The sequence below is a fragment of the Dunckerocampus dactyliophorus genome, chromosome 2 (genome assembly GCF_027744805.1).
Source record: "Dunckerocampus dactyliophorus isolate RoL2022-P2 chromosome 2, RoL_Ddac_1.1, whole genome shotgun sequence".
In the NCBI taxonomy this organism is placed as follows: Eukaryota; Metazoa; Chordata; class Actinopteri; order Syngnathiformes; family Syngnathidae; genus Dunckerocampus; species Dunckerocampus dactyliophorus.
The window spans coordinates 35,679,472-35,701,847 of record NC_072820.1 but is presented as its reverse complement, the minus strand read 5'-3'; the positions used below and the strand labels follow the sequence as shown (position 1 = coordinate 35,701,847).

Below are 22,376 nucleotides of genomic sequence, written 5' to 3'. Positions count from 1 at the left end.
TGCCACATCCTGTCTTTGGGAACAGAAGTCTTCAATGAAGGTAAAAGTAACCTTAAATGTCCATGTAGCCCTTTCCTGTATCAGTTACAGTATATGCACTTACAATTGTTTTATGCACGTGAAACTGTAATTAACTATTAAAACAGGTTTTGTGTTAACATTTTTGAGCTGATGACATCATACACAGGCGACGTAACTTCCGGTTGCTTCGTTCGCTAGCTACCAACAGGAAGGACCTTTTCTGATTTTTTAAAAAATTATTAAGAATACAGATGGACTCCCGCAGTGCATTAATAAGACGATAAGATCTGTGCTAACTGGTGAAATTGTGACGTAATTTTTGGATGTTTTGATGATCAAAAACCTTAAATTCCGCCGTACATGAATAAGGCCTTCATATTTAATCCATTCTAGGCGCTAGTGGTAGTTTAAATTACAATCATATGGGTGATGCCGCTAAACAATATCCCTACCTTTTGTCTGTTAGTGAACTCGGGTCAAAGAGGAGAATCTGCGTCAGTCAGAACATATTCCTGCTAAGAAAAAAGCACATCAGGTGAGGAAACTACATTTAACATCTACAACTGAAGCTAAACTAATGTCATGGTTCTTACTTTTCAGACCTCCATCACCATTCTAACCTGAGGAAAAAACATACAAATGAATCCCAGGACGTGATAAACAACATTGTGGAAGAATCAAAGACTCTGAGTGAATGAGGTCAAAGGATATTATAATGAATGGATGCCTTTTTTTAAATCATTTCTCTTCGTCTTAATCCTCTCAATCCATTGTTGTGGCATGATGCTGTTTGATTCTGTAGAAAGTGACCAATTGTGACTACATCTTCTGTTTCTGAGTGTACAACGGCAATACTGACATATTGAATTTGTAGTACTGAGCAGCTCCTGTTTGGAACAATACTCACATCCTTTCAGGTGAATTGGATAATGCTTTGATAAGTGGTAACATCCTCTTAGTAACATCGCAGTTCAGGACAGGGGAGGTGAAATGTATGTTCTGAAGCCATAAAATACATGCAAGATACACAAATGTGAACAGGACAATGAAACAATCCTGTTGAAACCGGAAAGTAAGAGATAAAGCATTTGTGTTCATTTGCATGCCAAAATCTACCATTTTAGAGTGATGTCAATCATCTAATGATGTGGAAGCTTGAGTGTAAGGACTTTGTAAAATGTGTGTGTTTTTATTTTTTATCATTTTTTTAATTGATAATTGCTATTGTATGTATGTACAGTATGTAAGCGTGTAAACTATATGTTCATTTCATACTTAGGTCGAAAACAGATGTTTATTTCATTTTAGCTTAAAAAAGGAAATATGTTTTAAATGATGGACAGTAAAGATATGCTACTTGTATGTGTACATTTGGGGGGGAAAAAAGTTGTCTTATGGGTTATTAAGTTCATATGACTGGAGAGTAGTGATGATAATTGAATATAATATGATAATAATAATGATCATGATTGTAAAAGCTGTAATTAAAAAAACATACCTGTATGCCGCCTCTGGAAGAGTCATTGTAGCTCATTTTAGCAAGTAGCTAACATGCGAAAAAATGTGTGTTTTTAGTTGAAATTTACGTAAAACACCAATGACTAGAAAAGAAAGTAAACATTATTAACCTGTTTAAATAACAATAAGCCAGTCAGAGTGAGCCATAACAGGGAGAGGAAACTATGCTAATGTAACAGTTTGATTTATCTTACGTTGATTAGTCATGCCTGGGGAGTGGGGGCTGAGGGATGACGTCATGAAAAGGCGATTGTTGTGGTTACACGGTGAACACAAGTTGCTGTGAGCGAACGGAGCAAGCACGTCAGCTACAAAGGAGTTCAGGATCGTGAGTTTTTTCTTGCCAGAGAGTGACTTTAGATGCCCTACACCTGAGATGCTACACTAACATGCTAACGAGCCATAGCACAACTTCTATAACATGCCTGTGAATATTCTCATTCATCCAGGTCATTGCATTCTTAGGGCATTCAATTGATCGCAACTGGACTGTTCAGGTTGTCCTAGAAGACGTTTCCTCTCTCATCTGAGCAGGCTTCATCAGTTCTAGGTGGGACACACACCAGTCAGACTAGATAGGGCAGCTCTAGTCCTATCTAGTCTGTCTGATGTGTGTCCCACCCTAGTCTTTGAGCATGAACTGATGAAGCCTGCTCGGATGAGAGGTGAAACGTCTTCTAGGACAACGATGGAATGCCCTGAAAACTTCTATAACAGAAAAGCACACAACTTAAAGTAACTTTTGCCACATATTTGCGCTAAACAATCTTAATTTCTTAGCTTAAAACATTCCAAACCAGAAATGAAAGGAAAAGGTACTCCCTGAGTTATGGTTGTAATGTACTTGCCAAGGTCGGTGCGTCGATCATAGCTTTCGTCTTGACTCAATGTTAAAGCAATGGGAGCCAAGGGCGCTATTTTCGGGTATAAAATCTAACTTCTTTAATGTTTGGGGTAGAGAAGTGAACAAGGTATCAAATTAAAGCTCAGGTCATGCTTTATCAGATAGAATTAATCACTGACTTGATTTTACATATTTCCCAATTTTTCTAGCTAGGCTCGAAAATGTTTAGTCATCAATGAGAGGAGTAAATATTTGTGACATTTTATTGTACATGACGTTAGTATCCAACATTTTATGCTCAAGTGACGTAAGTGCACTTTCAAGAACTGGTCACAAGCCCTTGTACTTTGGATTTAAGCTCAACAACTTGAAAGACAAAAGTTGTCAATAAGATCGAGTCACATTAAATTTACACTAAATAATTGTTTTAAGGAAAACACATGTTCTACCGATCTATCAGATAATATAATGACATGTTTTTAAATTGATACCTAGCTGTCTGTGTCCATTAGAACTGAACTTAGTGTGTGGAAAAGCAAAAAAAATCTTCCGATGTCATTTTCTGAGTGTATTTGGCAGTTTCATGTTGCATTTTAAGAGGCTTTTAAATAAAGCCATTAAATAATTAAAAGTTCAATTGCATAAATTATACAGAATCAATAAACATGCCTTCAAATTGTTAAAAATGACATTAAGTAATTTAAAAGATTATGAAATCAATGGTTATTAAATAAGTTCAATATAATGTAACATAATAGTTTCCAAATGGAATTAATGGACAATTTAAAATCTATATTTCACATTTTATATTTTAGTTATCTATTTCTTTATTTTTTATTTTGGCTTTTAAAAATTACACATTTCCTTTACAATGTTGACAACTTCCTGCCGCATTGGAAATTGTACCCCAGGGTCCATACTGGGACCAAAACTGTTCAATTTGTATATCAGTGGCATTTGTAAAGCGACAAAGGATTTATATTTGGTGTTATTTGCGGATGATACCACTGCCTTTTGTTCTGGGGAAAGCACACAAGATCTCATTAAAAAGGTCAAGGATGAAATGGTCATATTAAAGTCATGGTTTGATAAAAACAGATTCTCCTTGAACTTAAGTAAAACTAAAATAATGCTATTTGGAAATAGCAGAAAGGAGACGTACAATCAAATACAAATAGACGGAGTGGAAATTGAAAGGGTGAAAGAAAATACATTTCTGGGGATCATAATAGATGAAAAAATGAGTTGGAAATCTCATATTAAATTTATACAACAAAAGGTGGCGAGAAATACTTCAATATTGAAGAAAGCAAAATATGTCCTTGATCAAAAATCACTCCACACTCTTTACTGTTCCTTAGTATTACCATATTTAATGTATTGTGTGGAGATACGGGGTAATAACTATACAGTAAAAGCAATCTTCACTCACTCACTGTACTGCAAAAAAGATCAGTGAGGATCGATCATAATGCCGAGTATAGAGAACATACAAATTTTATTTTTTTATTATTTATTTATTATTACACTGATTATTATATAAAAATATGACATGGAATGTAAGAAGTGAATAATATGTACTGCACAAGATGTGGAATGGATGGGGGTGGGATTAAACAAGATCCTTTTGGACATGTGGAACTGTGAAATGATTCATGAGATGTATTCCATTGTAACCTGCATGCATGTTCTAATAAAGCTAAACCAAATCAAACCAAACATGATCATTGAAAGGAATTGCGTTAGCGCCCTCTGCAGGCAGAGAGAGATACATACTTCATCTGTACATGTGAGAAAACACTGTTTTCAGGCCAAGGGCAAAGGTCGGAATTCTGGCATAAAACAAAGACTTTTAAATGTTTTGTATTGTGTCGCTGTTCGCTGGACTATTTTGTTGTCAAACTAAAATGTAACACAACAAGCGTGTCACTTGTTGAGGCTTTCAGCATCGTTTTCAGGTCAGATTAAACATGGAAAGTACATCAGCACGCAAACGTGTCGCAATCGCAGAAGGGATCCTTTAAGAAGCATGCAACAAGGTGATGTTCTTCCAAGAAAGTGCATTTTACAAGCACGCTCTCTAGTCATTGCACAGCTGCACTCACGTAAACACGTCGCCTACTTCTTCCTCTGGCTATTTCTCTTAAACAAACACCCATCCTACTAAGATAAACGCGCTTCAAATCAAAACAGAGCGGGTCATCAGAGGTTTGTGTCTTAGGATGACGCAGTAGCATGTCTGTGTGCATGTGTGTGTGTGTGTGTGTGTTGTGCAATTGCTGAAGTAGAACAGAAACACATCCTGGTAGTTTACAGTAAGTTTTTGTTTAATTACCCCATGACTGAGCATTTTAATGATGACACTTGCATGAAAAGTCAAAACAAGGAGCTTAAATCATTTCGATGAAAGAAACAAGTAAATTAGTCAGCCAATTAAGAGTTCGGCTTCATTCTTATTATATTCATTATTTGTTACAGTAAAGTAAGTATTCCCAATTCATTCATGGTTTGTACACTGTGGGTGACAACAGTGGGAAGCTATAGATGTCTGCAGCTCAATAAAAACAAGGAACAAGTCCATATATAGTAGCAGGAGTTCCGCTCTGCATTAAATCCCATTTTTGAATGTGACTCATGAAAGAGGACACTCCTTCTTAGGCTCCTTTAAAAAGGCACAACATCTTTGGAATTAACAGAAAACAACTTGCTTTACTGGAGTTATAAAATTCCTTATTTTACTCAGTAATATTGCAGGTTTTTTCATTTTTTTAAATTACTATTGTTTTCTTCTGATTGATTGATTCTTGATTCTTCTTTTGGAATTACGCCAAATTGTCTAAATGTTTTGGTCAGCAAAGAACTTTTTTTTCTTTTTGTCCTTCTTTCTCCTCATAATCCTGCTTCCTGTGTCGCTATCTTTCTATATTGCCGACTCCAACCCACTTTTAGCCTTTAACAACCAAGTCAGAGAGGGGCATCTTTACACAGGTACTTCACATTGGACATTAGTATCAAATATAAATAAATATACTGGATATTTGTTTTTATCCTTTGTAGAAAATCACAGACGAGGGATGTATCTACAGATGACCCAGGATGGGAAAGTATCCGGAAGTGATGTCCAGACGCCTTATAGTGAGTTTTTCAATTTTGCACTCTAATAAAACCACCAAAGTCCAGTCTGTGATACCGATTGACTTCCAAGTGAATTAATTCATTTCTATTGCCATCAGAAAACTGTTATTGAGTCTCTAGGTCAAGTTTTAAGTCACATTTTAACTGTCTTCAACTTTAAGAATTCTTTTTAATATAATGCATTTTTACCTTGAAATATATCAAATATTATTTGGATTTTTTTCAAGTTTTTAATCTTTTAAAGGCCAGTGTGTTTGTATAATTTCGTATTGGAAAACAAAATACAGTAGAAATAATACAAAACCTAATAACACACATGCAATTATTGAACAGCAATATCAACACACACTATTTTCAAGGGGTGTTTGCCATTATTATGATTGTTATTGTTATTATTATTATTAATATTATAATTATTGGGCCAAGGCACTGACCTGAGTCAAGGATTGGCAGCAGCATTAATTGTCATTACTTTTCTAGTGTCAAAAAAAACGCCTCACACTTGATTTCCAAATGACAAAAAATGTAATCTCCCCAAAAACTGCTGTAAATCAATTACATATTGATATTTTTTCAACTTTAAACGTGTGGGATTTAAAAGGCCAAATGGTCTTGAAAATAAAAGTGAAATGGGCACAAAACATCCCAGGTATAAAGAAGTTAACCATTATATAATGAAAAAAAAATAAATAAATAAAAGTAAAATAAAGTAAAAATACTCACTATTTGATGACACCTGAACAGGGGGACAGGGAAATGATGCTATTTACATTACCATCTGCTTAGTAAAATGCATATAATTAAGTGTATAATACTGATATAGTACACTAAGAGCCAGAATCTTTTTCTATGTTGCATTAACTTCCATTTCCTGGTCTATGGTTAATATTACACTTGGGGAGTTAATCCTGGAAATGCCGACTGAGCTGAAGTCTTGCGTGACGTCACACGTGATGATGGCTTGACCTCCAAATTTTACTTCAATCCCTGAGTGTCCATATTGTGCTTCCAGGTTTGCTTCAGTTGCAGTCGGTACAACCAGGTCACATCGCCGTTAAAGGTCAGAGGTCATCCCTGTTTCTTTGTACAGACAGCGGGGGCTCTCTGAGGGGGCAGGTAAATTTTTAAAAAAGGGCAGGAGCATCCTGAGGCCTGGATTGGGTCTTTACATCTGTCGTGTTGTTTCCCCACATCAGATACACTTCTCAGAAGACGATTGCACCTTCCAAGAGTTACTCCTGGCGGACGGATACACCCGTTTCCTGTCCTCACACCACAGACTTCCTGTGTCATTGGCGTCCAGGCGTTCCCCGGATCAACACGCTATCCCCTTCACGAGATTCCTGCCACTCAAGGATACCCTTCCATTGGAGGCTGCATCCGAGGAACCTCCAAAACCAGAGATGAACTTCAACTTGGACTCTGATGACCCTCTTGGAATGGGTCAGAATTCCATGCTTAGTCCTCATTTTTCAGTGGACAAGTGACAAAGGAAAGAAAGCAAATTGTAAACATCTACCGGTGAACATATTTAAATTAAGTTAACTGTATTTAAAACTATATTTGCAAGGTTGATAATATATTATTGTATTTATTTAAATGTGTTTAATGTCTATTTATAATTTCTAAAGATGATGAGTATTTTTAGTGAATTTTTTTTTATTTTATTGTGAACATGTGGTTGATTCTGACCAATAAGGTTAAGTTTGTACTTTTGGGGTATTTTGTCAGACTGGAAAACATTTAAATGGAAATAAACAATATTTTTAATTATGTCTTTCTTAAGTTTTTTGTGTTAAGTCTACGCTACAGACTGACGTCACTGCTGAGCGCACTGTACTAGTGGCTGTATTGAGCTGCCCCCTAGTGGACAAATGTTAGAATAGGACCTACTGGTGTTGACTAATGATTTTGGCGTAAAAATAAAAAGTTGATATTTAAAAGCAATTAAAGTGCTGGCTTCGTTAGTTACAATTATCATCCTTTTAAATTATGTCTAAGTGTAACTGACACAATGATTTAAAAGTGTAAATTGCTTGAAGCCGTTCTTATAATCACCCATTCAAATGTTACTCTTCTTCAATAATTTCATCACTAATGTTGTGGAAAGAAAGGCTGATACGTGTTCCAGGAAAATACGGAATTAAAAACAATTTACTAATTTAGGTGGACAGAAAGAGAGAGACAACTGCAGAAGAATGGAAAACATGTTCAGATGTAGCAATTAGTTTTATATTTATGCATGTTTAACACTTTCAAAATATATTTTTAAAATACTTAATTCTTCTCACAATTTTAATAATAAAGTATATCTTGCTATGTATGCATCGATAACATTCATGCACCAGATATTTCATTAGGTGCACTACAAGAGCACCTATAGGACTGCATTACGTCATACTGAGATGTGTGCTACGTGAGGGTGAACAATACTAAATGCACCACCACCACCACATTATTATATATTATTAAATGAGTACCTCTCTAATAGTGGCAGTTCAAACTGAGCATTAAGAACTTCTATTATAGTAATAACCACTGCGACTGTATAGAAAATTAACAAAATATAGGTTTTATTCAGGACAGTCAGTTTTCAGGTTCTCATTCAGTGTTGCATTACAGTGTGATGAAGGTTACATGAACATGAACTTCACATTCTTCACATGAACTTTGTGTAAGAACGAAAGAATGCAGAGAATGCAGAGTTGGTTTACAAGAGATCTCGATGTGTTTGCAACAAGAGAACGCCTCACTATTTCCCGTTAGAAATTTGCAAAGTGAGGAACTAAGACGTCATAGTGTCTGGAAACACACACACGTTCTCAAAATCAAGCCAGCCAGTATTAAAAAATAAAAGCTCATTTACAGTATCTCATGCCTCGCATTTCAGAAACCATTTCCTTGAATACGCATTGTCAAGGGACAATATAGAAATGACACTTGGATATCCTTACAGTTTATATACCGTAGCAGTATAGATTTGCTATACACTAAAAATGAGTGAACACAGCCATTATTGTCAAAACAGCTGGCGAACACAAGTGAGTAAAAAGACTGTGTATTGCCTACAATCAAGCATGGTGGTGGTATCGTCATGGCCTGGGGTTGTATGACTGCTGCCGGCAAAGGGAAACATGAATTCCAACTTGTATTGTGATTTTCTGAAGCACAACATGATGGGAATCTGGGCTGCATGGCAGTTTTCCAACATAACGAGCCCAAACACGCCTCCGAGATGATCGAATGCCATGCTGAGGAGGTGAAAGTGATGGAGTGGCCAAGTACACTATGTTGCCTCCACACCTGAATCCAACTGAGCACCTGTGGGGCATCCTCAAGCAGAAGGAAGGAAAGCTGAGGAGTGCAAGGTGTCATGGAGGAGTGGGAGAGGATTCCAGTAGCATGTGCAGCTCTGGTTAATTCCATGTCCAAGAGGATTAAGGCAGTGCTGGATAACAATGGTGTTCACACTAAATATTGACATTTATGACCAGAGGTGTCCAAACTTTTTTCCACTGACGGCCACATACTAAACAAATAAAAGGATGCAAGTGCCACCTGGATATTTTGTAAATCAACACATGTACACATGCTAAGAAATTACATATATTAAAAAAAGAACTTCCATCCATCCATTCATTTTCTATACCGCTTCATCCTCATTAGGGTCACGGGGGCATGCTGGAGCCTATCCCAGCTGACTTCGGGCAACAGGCGGGGTACACCCTGGACTGGTGGCCAGCCAATGGGAGGGCACATATAGACAAACAACCATTCACACTCACATTCATACCTATGGACAATTTAGAGTCGCCAATTAACCTCACCTGCATGTTTTTGGGAATGTTGGTGGAAGCCGGAGTACCCGGAGAAAACCCACGTGCACACGGGGAGAACATGCAAACTCCACAGGGGAGAATAGAACCCAGGTCTTCCCGATCTCCAGGCTGTTTCTGTATTGGCCAACGTGCTAACCACTAGACCACCGTGCGGCCCAAAAAAAGAACTTAATCTCCGCTTTGTGATATAGGTGAAAAAGTGTATTATTAGTATGTACTTTGGTCTTTGTTCTTTTTTTCCCCATTTTTGCTGTTTTTTTTTAACATTTTAACTCAATAATCTTTGTAAATTTTCTTCTCATTAGGACTTTATTCCCATGATATAAATTTTAACCTAACCTAATTTTCCAAAAATTACAACTTTATTTTGTTTTGTTTCTCATGACAGTTTCAAAATATTTTTTTCTTAAATATTTCAACTCTATGCTAATAAAATGACATTATTTTCCTTTTTTTTAAAATTTATTCTCATAAAATTGCAACTTTTTTTCACTACAATACAACTTTTTTCTCTTAATATTTTGACTTTATTCTTGTAAAATTAGTTGTTTTCTATGTATGCTCTGATCAGGGTTTTATGCTGCCAATACCGATACCAATCATCCATGAGTGAAATCGGCCGATACCAATCACGTACATTTTTTAATGGACTATTGACTCACCACAAATCCAACCACTTTTCAGGCTATCCGCCTTAGACCTCCGACTGCCACGCACACACGGACACTACATTAGCCGTTGCCCGACCAAAGGTCACATCGCGATACTCAATAACTCACCACAGCCTGCAAAGTTCCATCACCCCAAACTAAAGCTTTAATGCGCCATCTGGTCGAGACATTTTTTGTGGCATGTTTTGCAGGGTGCAAAACTTATATCCCTCTCACAACGACAGGTAAGTGCCACACAGCAACCATGCTTGTTTTGGTTTTGTGAAGGAAAAGTGGGCGGGAGACGCTTGCTATAGGCTGGATGCTGCAATGGAGGCGGAGCTGATCGACAGATGTGATTGGCGTTACAAAAGCAAGTATCGCCATATGCCAATACCATGCTTTTTCACGGAAATCTGCCAATACTGACCGGCCTATTGATTGGAGCACCCCGAGTTTTTTCCATTTCTGCTGTTGGGGTTTTTTCCCCAACTAATTCAACTTTCTTTTTGCAAATATTCTTCTCGTAATTATGACTTTGTGAGTGAGTTGATGTGTTTTTGTTCCCTTTCTATGACTTAGTTTCGGACCCTTATGTTGTAGTAACTTCCTGTGTCGCTCCATCTTTACTTTCTGGCTCTGACACACCAGCTTCTTATTCTGTGATCATTTAGTTGAGTCTGTGGTGTCTGTCAGCGTCGGAGCATTGTCAAAGAACTGCTCGTTGTGTTGGATTCCTGCCGCTGCGTGGCAGCTAACAAAAAATATACCTTTACCTGCATTTTGGGTCTTATCGCTTGCATCCTGGGGCCATCGCCACAACACCACAACCCAGAAAGTGACATTTATTGCCATAATATTTTAATTTTTTTTTATTCTCGTAACATAACTTTTTCTGCAACCTAATTTTCCCAAAATTACATCTTTAATCGTTAAGTTTGTTTTTATAATATTACGACTTGGAAAAAAAAAGTCTTCAGTGTTTCAACTTTATGCGTCTAAAATTACGTTATTTTTCCTCATATTATTACGAAGTTTTTCTCGTAAAATCACAACTTTTTCTCGCTAGATCACAGCTTTTTTTTCTTTCAATATTTGGACTTTATTCTCCTAAAATGACTGCTGAATTAATTTTTGCTGGGGTTTTTTATATGTTCTGGTTAAATCATATTTTTAGAATGTTCTGCTGGCCAATAAAAAAAAAGCAGCCGTGGGATGCATATGGTCCCCTTGCCCCACTTTGGACACCGCTGCTTTAGACACTATTTGGACATGTTGTCAACACACAGCCAATATTGGTGAAATCACTGGCAGAACAAGTATACCAGAATTGTCTAAATGCTGTATTTCCTGTTTTCCCTCCCCAGTGCCGGCAGCACTCATGCACCATGCTTGACTGTTGAAAAGACAATTATCTTTGTACTCACTTGTGTTGTCATCTATTTAGACATTAATGGCCTGTCTGTTGAGTCATTTTCATAATAATAATAAATATTAGATATTATATAATAAATCTATGCTGCAATACAGGCTGTTTTGTTTCTATTGTATTGTTCCTTAAGATATAACATTCTTGAAATATGACATGTGTACTCACTTTTGTGAGATACTGTACAAATCCTGAGAATACTCAGTATTCTATAAAACATTCATCATTATGTTGGAGAGCCTCCTTTTACACCTGAGTGACAAGTGGTTCCCTTAGAAGACTATTTCCTCCTAATTCAGAGTTCTGTTCCATGTCAGGTCTGCTAAGAGTACCATTCAAATTGTTGTAGGTCCCGCCAATAGCGTAATAATCCCCCTCTGGATGCAGGTTCTCCTCTTGTATTTCCTCCACCTCCTCGTCTTCCCACAGCAAGCTTGTGATGTGTGCATACCGGCTTCGATCCTCACACTCCGTTTCACGATGGTAGAAGTAGCTAAAGTTGGAGACTATGACTGGAACCGGCAAAGAAATTGTAAGCACACCTGCGATGGCGCACATGGAGCCCACCAATTTACCCCACACTGTCACAGGGTACATGTCACCGTAGCCCACTGTTGTCATGGTGACCACAGCCCACCAGAAGGCGTGCGGTATGCTGATGAAGGCTGTGTCGTTGTGGTCGGCCTCTGCAAAGTAGATGGCGCTGGAGAAGAGGATGACGCCGATGAACAGGAAGAAAATGAGAAGGCCCAGCTCACGCATGCTTGCCCTCAGCGTCTGACCCAGAATCTGAAGGCCTTTGGAGTGACGGGACAGCTTGAAGATCCTGAAGACCCTCACAAGTCGGATGACTCTGATGATGGCCAAAGAAGTGGTCGGACTGACCTCGCTGTCCCGGGCCAGCTCCGTTCCCAGAGTGACAAAATAGGGCAAAATGGCGCTAAAGTCGATGATGTTCATGACATCTTTGAAGAAGTGTATCTTGCTGGGACAGCAGGCAAAACGCATGATGAGCTCAAAAGAGAACCAGCAGATACACACAGTCTCCACCAAGAAGAAGGGGTCTTGGAAAACACTCAGGGGTGCAGGCATGTTCTCAGACATGTTCTTTGCTTGGCTGTCATCCTTGTAGAAATTCTGCTGAGATGGCAGAGACACCAAAAAAAAACGGTCAGTCATACTTAAATACTGCACATGCACACTCTGATGGGTGAATTGAATACCCGATTCACTTCAGTGGGTGACTCATGAAAACCTGGGTCAGGAAAAGGAATGGAGCTTCTACTGCCGGGAACACGTGGGTTTAAATGTCTATAGTGACGTACCACTTCAGACATTTGACCTGAAGCCATGTACCCCCTACTCCCGCACTCTTAAAAAAAAAAAATCAACATTTTATCTCAATTACTTGAAATAATGAACATAATTAATTAATGTTATAGTACTTCCGGGTCAAAAATGTGTATTTTGCATGGTCACGTTTTAATAAAGTTTCACATGAGCACTGATAAATAGATAAGTAATCATCCTACATATCTTTTATTCCAGTCCGATGTTAGCATTCTTCCGTTTGAATGGGTTGAAGGAGCGTCACATTTTTTGTCCTCTCACGATGGCAAGTCACATACAACCAACCATAAAGCCTCATTTTCGAGGGAATCCCCACACAATGACAGTTTTTCACCACTGCACCATGCGGGGATTGGAACACCAATATAAATGAAGTCTTCAAGATTAAACACTCTTAATGCACAAAATAATCATCCAATTTACATTAGTTCATATGATGCACACAGAGCATTAAACAACTTGTGTCTCCTCTCAGGGCCATCTGCCCTGAGGCGTTCAGGTGCACTTGTACTTGTGAGCGTTAGGCGCAAATTGTTTTTCATTTATATTGATGTACCTCCTATGATAATTGGTGTACCGCGGGTGGTACGGGTACCCACTTTGGGAACCTGCGCATTAGATGATGCAACATCCTGTTTACTGCTTTTATTTCTAAAGTTTACAATAAAAAGTCCCACGTTTTCAGGTGTGCCACCAAGATATTTGACAAAAATACAAATTGCCAGACAAAGATTTTTTTAGATTCTGTATTTCTACAGCTTTCAAATTATTGGTAATTCTAAATTGTCTATATGTGCCCTGCGACTGGCTGGCGACCAATCCAGGGTGTACCCCGCCTCTCACCCGAAGCCAGATTGGATAGGCTCCAGCATACCCCCACGACCCTAATGAGGATAAGCGGCATCATACAGCTACAATGTAGGTTTCTCTCCCCAGCGTCTTACTCGACCTGTTGGTCCCATTAGCAGCCAATACAGATACAAAGCTAACAGTTCAAACTCCATGGCACTGATTGAAATTACTGAGGAAATTACCAACGTTGTAAACCACAGAAAGTGTGCAGCTTTCTATACAATATATCACAACATTCTAATTACAAAATTAGAAATGTACGGAATCAGAGGGTTAGTTTGGAATTGGGTCAAAAGCCACTTAGCTAACAGGAAGCAGTATGTGAAGGTAGGAGAATACACATCTGCAAGTTTAAATATTATGTACGGAGTACCCCAGGGACCAATACTGGGACCAAAACTGTTCAACTTATATGTTAATGATTTATGTAAAGTGACAAAAGACCTACAGCTAGTATTATTTGGAGATTATACAACTGCTTTGTTCTGGGGAAAGCACATGAGAGCTAATGAAAACAGTCAGAGAGAAAATCACTATACTAAGAAGATGGTTTGATAAAAATAGATTATCCTTGAAGTAAAACTAAAATAATGCTATTTGGTAATAGCAGAAAGGATACGAACGTGCAAATACAAATCGACGGTGTGAATATTGAAAAGGTGAATGAAAATACTTTTCTGGGATCATCATAGATAAAAACATGAACTGGAAATCTCATATTAAAAATATACAACATAAGGTGGCAAGACATACCTCAATATTGAATAAAGCAAATTTGTCCTTGATCAAAAATCACTCCATACCTTACCATATCTCACTTATTGTGTGGAGATATGGGGTAATAACTATAAAAGTACACTTCACTCGCTAAATGTACTGCAAAAAAGGAATCCATAACGCCGTGTATAGAGAACATACAAATCCTCTATTTCTAAAATCACAAATATAAAAATTCGCTGACCTAGTAAATTTTCAAAGAGCTAAAATTCTGCATTAAGCAAACAATAACCTGCTACCCAAAAATGTCATCTAATACTTTTCAAGAAGAGAAGAGAAATATGATCTCAGAGAAAAAGTAAACTTCAAACATTTATATGCGAGAACAACGCTAAAAACCCACAGCATTTCAGTATCCATCCATCCATCCATTTTCTATACCGCTTCATCCTCATTAGGGTCGCGGGGGCATGCTGGAGCCTATCCCAGCTGACTTCGGGCGACAGGCGGGGGTACACCCTGGACTGGTCGCCAGCCAATCGCAGGGCACATATAGACAAACAGACAAACAACCATTCACACTCACATTCATACCCATGGACAATTTAGAGTCGCCAATTAACCTCACCTGCATGTTTTTGGGAATGTGGGAGGAAGCCGGAGTACCCGGAGAAAACCCGCGCATGCACGGGGAGAACATGCAAACTCCACACAGAAATGCCCAGGGGAGAATTGAACCCAGGTCTTCGCGATCTCCAGGCTGTTCCTGTATTGGCCAACGTGCTAACCACTAGACCACCGTGCGGCCCGCATTTCAATATGAGGAATCAAATTATGGAACGGATTGTGTAAGGAACTCAAACAAAGCACCAAGATGAGTGATTTCAAGAAACAATACAAACAGTTGATGTTTGCAAAATACAAGGAAGAAGAGTTTAGAACCACTGTGTACATACAATACCATGTCTAATCACTGCAGTACTCATTACTCCTCATGCTTGGGAGTTCATTGTCAGTACGCACCCATTATTACAACTAAGTTCAGTTATGTCTATTTAAACGGATTATTATTTATTTATTATTATACTATTTATGTGATTATTTTTTATCAAGATTGAGGAAAAACCTTGACAATTATGTGACTATAGTGTTACATTACCTTGTCATTTTCCCATGTATTAACTGGTAAAGACCACATCGGAATACAGGAAGTGAATTACAATTGATGTGAAATGGACGAGGGGTAGGATTAAATCATCTTTGCTTCTTCCTACTCCTTTTGGACGTGTGGAACTGCAAATTGAACTATGTGATGTATTCAATTGTAACTTGTATGCATGTTCAAATAAAATTAAACAATTACCATTACCATTACCGTAAAGCATGTGAAACAGCAAACAGGCATAAAAGGAAACATAAACAAACTGTCACGCTGGCTAACTCACGAATCATGACGCAAGGTGCCCCGACTTTTGCACATGCCAAAATGATGTTATTTATTTTTGTAATTTTGTTCAATTTAGGAAATAAAATGTAACTATGCATTAATGTTTCCTCATAACATTGTCTTTTTTCCCATTTTTAAAAATATATAATATATAGGGATGTTACGATCAGGGCTTTATGCTGCCGATTCCGATCATCCAACCATCATCCAAGACTGAAAGTGTCCGATACCGATACCTATCACATGGATTAATTTAACATTTTTCAATTTATTTATAATGAGTCCTATTGGTCTGGGGTGCTGTAAAAATTGGAAAAGTCAGGACAATTCCAAGGTCATTGACTGCCAGGGTGCCCAAAAAATAGGTAATTACTATGAAAATGAATTAATAAGGGGGGAGGGGGGCAATGTGATTTTTTTTTCATGGGACCCAGAATTCCTGGCTGCACCCCTGCTACTGGCGATATGATATGAGAAAAGGAACCACAAAAACACCTTAATTTAGACAAAAACATAAAAGACAAAAGACAACTGAGAGATGAGACATCTTCTTTAAGGAGACTTTGGCAAACTTCCATTTTTCCAGCTTTGTTTTGAGGGAATGTGGGAGGACGACACTGCCCAAGACGTTCGTTAGAGCAAGACACTACACTGTACGAAAGGGTCGCTGCACACCGCAATAGTGATAGCCACAGGTGATCGGCTTTTGTGATCGGCGTTGAAAGGCGTTTACCCGCATATGCCGGAGCATCCCTAATAAAACATGCTGTTTTTAAAGGGGTGCCTTGACTTTCGCACACAACTGCATACGTGCATAAATGAGCGCACATGTGTGTATTGTCACTGAGAATGTATGAAAGGTGAGGGACTGCCTCCTACCACCCAGCATGCCCCGCCCCACACAGCCTGGACGGCCCCCCACCACCAGAGAGCCACTGGCCTCCACTGGCGAGCAGAACCAAGACCGGCACCCCACAGAGAGACCCAGCCCACAGAGCCCCCCGTGTAACCCCCCCACCTCCAGGGAGCGAGGCCTGGCCCACCCTGGGCCACCCCACACCTGGCCCCCAAAACAGGATCACCCCACCCAGGGACAGAGGAGGTATCGCCCCCGCCACCACAAACATATTTTTGCTTGGTTAACGTACAATTATACATACACAAAAGAAAATAAAACATTTCACAAAATAATAAACGACCAATTGGTTTAATTTTTTAGATAATAAACTGTTATACTTCTTAAATTCACATTGTGCACAGGACCAAAGTGTATTTTCTTGGGTCTGATGGACTACATGATGGTGCTTTTGTCAATGAATTTATCCATCCCAGACTGTAACTACTTGCTGGAAAATGAGAGAAATAATAATGACTTTACTAAGACATTACTATGATTAAATGACATATTACATTATGTTGATGACTGTGCATTTATAAATCCTAAACGTAGACAAGCTGACTAGAAAGACAAATATTCTTTATAAGATATTGAGTTTTTGCAGTGTTCAACGTAAAATGAAGGCACCTGTAGCGGAACACATTACTCTCAATTAAGTGAGTGAGACACACACTTCCTTGTTCCATTACACCGTATTGTCTGCTGATTAGTGAGCTAAAATGTTTTTTATTTCCCATCGCAGTGCTGTGTTTTTATGAAGTCACGTTACCATCATAATAAATAGCCACACATGCGACAGTAGCCATAATTAAGAGAAAGCTAGCCCTCCACATGTTGGTATGTTAGTAAGGTACATTAACCTTAATGTTTGTCTCAGATCTTCCGCTCTCTTCAGGAGGAGATGATGCAACATATAAGATGTGCTGCTGTGGTATGTAAGTGCCGCATTACAACAGATACACGTCACGGTGTTCAACTTGCTGTTTAGCCACATTTTCTGTCTGTTTTTAACATTTTGTTCAGTGAGAAAATTGTATTCTTTATTCTTTGTCTTCCTTCGTTCCTTTCGTTGCCTTGTCGCATTCTCTCGCCTCTTCAGACTTTCCGCGCCATCTGCTTCCTTCTTCGTCCTATGCGAGTGTGACGTGAGCGCGTTGGTGATGTAAGCGATTCCTCGAGGCAGAAAGAAATCTTTGATTCTTTTTTGTTATCAAGGTACTTAAATTATTCGAGGAATTGTCGCAACCCTAATTGATTACATTATTTAAAAATGAAAGAATACACTTGGACACAAAAATATGCATGCAATGTCATTGACCTGCACATTTTGTTTATTTCTTTTACGGATGAAATGAATGAGGCACATATTAGCTAGCAATCTTACTGTTTCCTGTAACTCATGCTACTCGATAAGCATACTGCTACCAAGAAAGCTAAAATAAAACATGTTTGGCAAAGTATAAAAGTGTTTTGGGGGGATACTATTTTCTCAGTATTCTGATTCTACATAACTCCAGTGTGTTGTTCACCATCTCATTGGCTGTCATTTTTGGCAGCCATCGCAAACCAGTTGACATTTACAACTTTACATTTCAATCATAGTTGCCTCAATCTCTCTTTCAGTCCACCTGTCTCTCCATTTTGCACATCCGTTACCACGTTATTAAAGCACAAGGTAGTTGGAATTTAGCTTTAGGGCATTAAGTTATACACTAAAGATGTTCATTATGTTAAATAGAACTTTTAAGCACAATTTGTTTTTGTCTCAGTGACACAGCGTTGTAGGTCAGCCAGTGTTTATCGCTAATGGTGGCTATCTGGCCTACAGTAGTAATAATAATAATGGATGAAATTTTATAGTGCTTTTCAAGGCAGCCAAAGTGCTTCACAATGAAGTGAACCCATTATTCATTCACGCCTCAGTCACACAATGGTGGTGGTAATCTACATCTGTAACCTCAGCTGCCGTGGGGTAGTCTGACGGAAAGGTGGCTGCCAATTCGTGCCTCCGGCCTCTCCGACCACCACCAAACATTCATTTGCATTCATACACCAGTGTGGGTAGCACTGTAAGCAAAGCGGGTGAAGTGTCTTGCCCAGGGACACAACAACAGTGGCTGGGTAGAGGGTGCAAGGATAAAACCTCCAACATTCCGTTTTCTGGACGACCCGCTCTACTTCATGAGCCACTGCCAGTAAGTGTTGATCACCTTACAGGGCTCTCCTCACACTAAAAATAACCTTGTGAGATGTCTGAAGAGAAATGGGAGAGTGTCTTGCTGTACCACTTCCCATCAATCTCATCCTGTCCACATTCATCACCTTGCTATCGTCAACTGCCAATGCGGTTCAGTGGGTCTTGGACTGGACTAAGTTACAGTACTTTCCTGGCAGCATGCAAAGGCAGGCTAGCAATGAAGGAATGCGTTAACATGACCCGACGCATTCTACTCATCCTGTGAGACCTTTACGTGTCCTGTTCTAAGTCATCCAAAGTCTTTGGCAGAGTTTCTGCTCACAGTGTGTATATGACCTTTTCCCTGCACACCTAATCTCATCAGTTGCATTCAAGCCTCACCCTTCTTCTCCTTCCTGAATTCATGCGTATTAATTGTCGCAGCGGTTAGGCCATGCACAACTTGTCCCCTTGTCACTATTTTCCTCTCACAACATAGTAAGCTATCAGCTTTCCCATAGACGCAAGAAGTTACAAACGTTCTATCTAAAATCAGCTGTAGTGTGATGTGCTTGACAAAAAGCGTGTTGCGGATCCACCAGTCAAAAATTATGTAAATACAATAAACCTGACTTGTGTTTTTTTTTTTTTTTTTTTCAAGTGAAATTGAGCAATATTTTATTCATCAATCGCTTTGTTATATATTCATTGCATAGTTATAAATGAAATATCTGATTTTGTGATCTTTTTTAGTGCAATTTTGATATTTACTTTTTATTTACGCATTATTGTACTGTATTTCTTTATTTCCATGGGAAAAAATACCTTAATAAATTCCTCTTACATGCACATTGGACTTGTAATTATGTGTTTTAATGTTTCAAAAGATGACATAGTTGTATGAAAAAACATTTGCTTGGTTTGACTTAAAAATACACATTTTAAAACCCCTGATCTAAAACAACTTTGACTAGGGTCTCTGTAATGGGTCCTTAAAAACACAGAGCTCCTGTCATACAAAAGACTTTTGACTAGTTTTTTTTTTCTAGTACATCCTTCAAAACAGCAGAGCAGTCATGTAGGCCATCTTTGGCTTGCATTTCTGCGCAATGTTGAGTGCATATTGAGGATGTTTGACTACAGTTTTTTCAAGTACATTCGTAAAAACTATAGCGCAAAAATAGTGTTTATGCGTGGACTAGCGTGAACATATTGCAACAAATACATACTGTTTTAATGTATGACTTTATTTATATATATATATAAAGTCATACATTAAAGTTGGGTTGTTGTCCTGCCTTCAGGTCAGACATTATTAGACATGGAGTGTACCCCACACAAACATACCTCGTGTGTCTCCTTCTCAATGCGGAAATCCGGCAATGTCTCCAGGCAGAAGATGAGAATCGACACCACAATGACCATAACGCTAATGATGGCGATGATACGAGCAGCTGATGAAGACTCCGGGTGTTCAAACAACATCCACAGTTTCTTCTGCATTTCATTCGCGGGCAAGGGCTTCTCTTCCTCTTTGGAAAAACCTTCATCCTCTTTGAAGCGGCTCATGATGTCCTCCCCTAGCTCGTAGAACATCAGCTCATCCATGAAAATGTCCAAGGGGATGTTGGTGGGCCTCCGAAGCCTCCCTCCTGACTGGTAAAAGTAGAGTATTGCGTCAAAGCAGGCCCGATTTCGGTCCAAGAAGAGTTCATTTCGCATTGGGTCAAAATAGCGTGACCTTCTTCGTGGGTCGCCGAGCATGGAGTCAGGAAACTGGGCTAAGGTGCGAAGTTGGGTTTCATAGCGCATCCCCGATACGTTAATGACCAGTCTTTCACTCAGTGACGACCCCCTCCGCCATACTGCCTTGCAACTCTTCTTCTCTTTTTCATTCTTTTTAATCTCTGTCTTGCCTTTTTCCTCAATGTTCAGTTGGTTCTTCATTTCTTTATCTTTTTCTGCATCGCTCTCTTTCCTTCTGCCTCCTTTTTCCTCTGTGTCCTGGTGTTCACTTCTGTCCATCCCAAGTTAGGGAGCGCTACAAAGGTCTCTTCAGAGAATCTGTTGAACAGCAAGATGCCTAAAACAAGAGTGTGAGTCCCATGAGTGGATACGCTTCTTTAGCAATTCTAATGGAATTAGAGGCCGAAAAGAAGAGGGACTTTGTTTCCACACATTCATAAACATATTTACCCAGGAATTGTGCTAGTGAAGACCAACACACTCATTGGTTGGATATTAAGATGACTACTCACTCAAAACGATCACATTGTTCCTTTAAGCTTGTTTGTCTCTTGTTCATGTCTGTCGTCACATCCTTCAAAATATGTGTTTGTCCTCGATGGACACCCGCTGTCAATCCTGCTAAACTCCACCGGTGGGCTGCTCAGCGAACCTGCACAATCTTGTGTCGCCTCATGTTTGTCCCTTCTTGGATTTTTTTTTTGGAATGCTGAAATTCAATCTCCAACCCCTCCCTGTCCTTTTCTCCCCCCATTTTAGCATGGAGCAACACAGCCTCTCGAATGTCATGTCTACACGGGACCCCACTGTGTTGGCTTCACTAACAAGCTGGCTTCTCTGGCTGGGGGCCCCCCACTGCCCTCCAATGGAATCCCTTCAAGATCCCTGGAGACAACCTGGCAGTTTGTTGGTGCTCGTTTCTACACGACTCCTGAGCTTCACCCAAGACATCCCTTTCAAGCTCAACTAAGAGTATTCCAGTAGTTGTAGAAACTTGGTGTCTTCTGCCATTCAAAAGCTCACTGACACCATCCAGTACAAAAAAATATGTAATTGCTTAACTAAAAACCATCATCAAGTATGCAAAAACTAAATGAGGCCACTATTAACCCCTAATGGTTTCCTGAAGAAACGTACTTTGTCAGCATAATAAATAGCACTCAGCTAGAATACCACTAACATTGTTATTAATAGAAACAGCAGTCATAGGCTAAAATAAGGAAATGCATGCAGACAGTATTTGTAATGACTCAACATGATACTATGGATTGCATGACATCACTTCATTCATTTAGTGTTGGTATGTAGTGTTGGTAGGGTATGTAAAATATACCTTACACCAGGCATGGACAAACTATGGCCCACGGGCCATCGCCAACGGACTAGCAATATAATATAATAATATCATTATAATGATTCCAACGGTTTCTGAAACAAGAGGTTGTGTACAAGTCATTACGGTCTACAAGGGACTGTCACAGCACCTCCCAGAAGACAAGGCTTTGATACGAAGCAGATTTACAAAGGAGAGTGAGCCTTTAGCAAAAAGAGGGACGGAGAAGCAAGCTTTATACGGCACAGGCCAAAAGTTTGGACACGCTCAATACCATACTATGGTCCCAACCCCATTAACAAGGCAAGAGATTCCACTCGGTACCCCTGACAAGGCACACCTGTGAAGGTAAACCATTTCACGGACTACCTCATGAGGCTCATTGAGAGAACACCAAGAGTTTGCAGCGCTATCAAACAAA

The 22,376-nt window shown here is 39.1% G+C and overlaps 3 protein-coding genes across 4 annotated transcripts in view; 2 read left to right on the top strand and 1 right to left on the bottom strand.

Moving 5' to 3' along the window:
- LOC129176797 (liprin-alpha-3-like) overlaps nucleotides 1–1,717 on the top strand; it is a 31,941-nt gene extending 30,224 nt beyond the window's left edge. Inside the window, exons 30-31 of the mRNA XM_054767207.1 lie at nucleotides 488–556; nucleotides 622–1,717. Coding sequence (XP_054623182.1) covers nucleotides 488–540 — 53 coding nt within the window. The 3' untranslated portion in view covers nucleotides 541–556; nucleotides 622–1,717. The remainder of the gene's footprint in view (nucleotides 1–487; nucleotides 557–621) is intronic.
- Nucleotides 1,718–1,779: 62 nt separating this feature from the next.
- Nucleotides 1,780–7,193, top strand: fgf21 (fibroblast growth factor 21). Of its 2 annotated transcripts, XM_054767211.1 has the most exons (5): nucleotides 1,802–1,867; nucleotides 5,333–5,371; nucleotides 5,441–5,518; nucleotides 6,531–6,634; nucleotides 6,715–7,193. In XM_054767211.1, the coding sequence occupies exons 3-5, from the start codon at nucleotides 5,458–5,460 to the stop codon at nucleotides 7,003–7,005; spliced, it is 456 nt and encodes a 151-aa protein (XP_054623186.1). In that variant the 5' UTR covers nucleotides 1,802–1,867; nucleotides 5,333–5,371; nucleotides 5,441–5,457; the 3' UTR covers nucleotides 7,006–7,193. The 2 variants fall into 2 exon arrangements, with proteins under 2 accessions (XP_054623184.1, XP_054623186.1); XM_054767209.1 differs by lacking the exon at nucleotides 5,333–5,371 and having other exon boundaries at nucleotides 1,780–1,867.
- Nucleotides 7,194–11,682: 4,489 nt separating this feature from the next.
- On the bottom strand, nucleotides 11,683–20,901 carry LOC129176738 (potassium voltage-gated channel subfamily A member 7-like). Its single transcript, XM_054767083.1, has 2 exons — nucleotides 20,224–20,901; nucleotides 11,683–12,576 (listed from the first exon to the last, which is right to left on the bottom strand). The coding sequence occupies exons 1-2, from the start codon at nucleotides 20,899–20,901 to the stop codon at nucleotides 11,683–11,685; spliced, it is 1,572 nt and encodes a 523-aa protein (XP_054623058.1).
- Nucleotides 20,902–22,376: the final 1,475 nt, after the last annotated feature.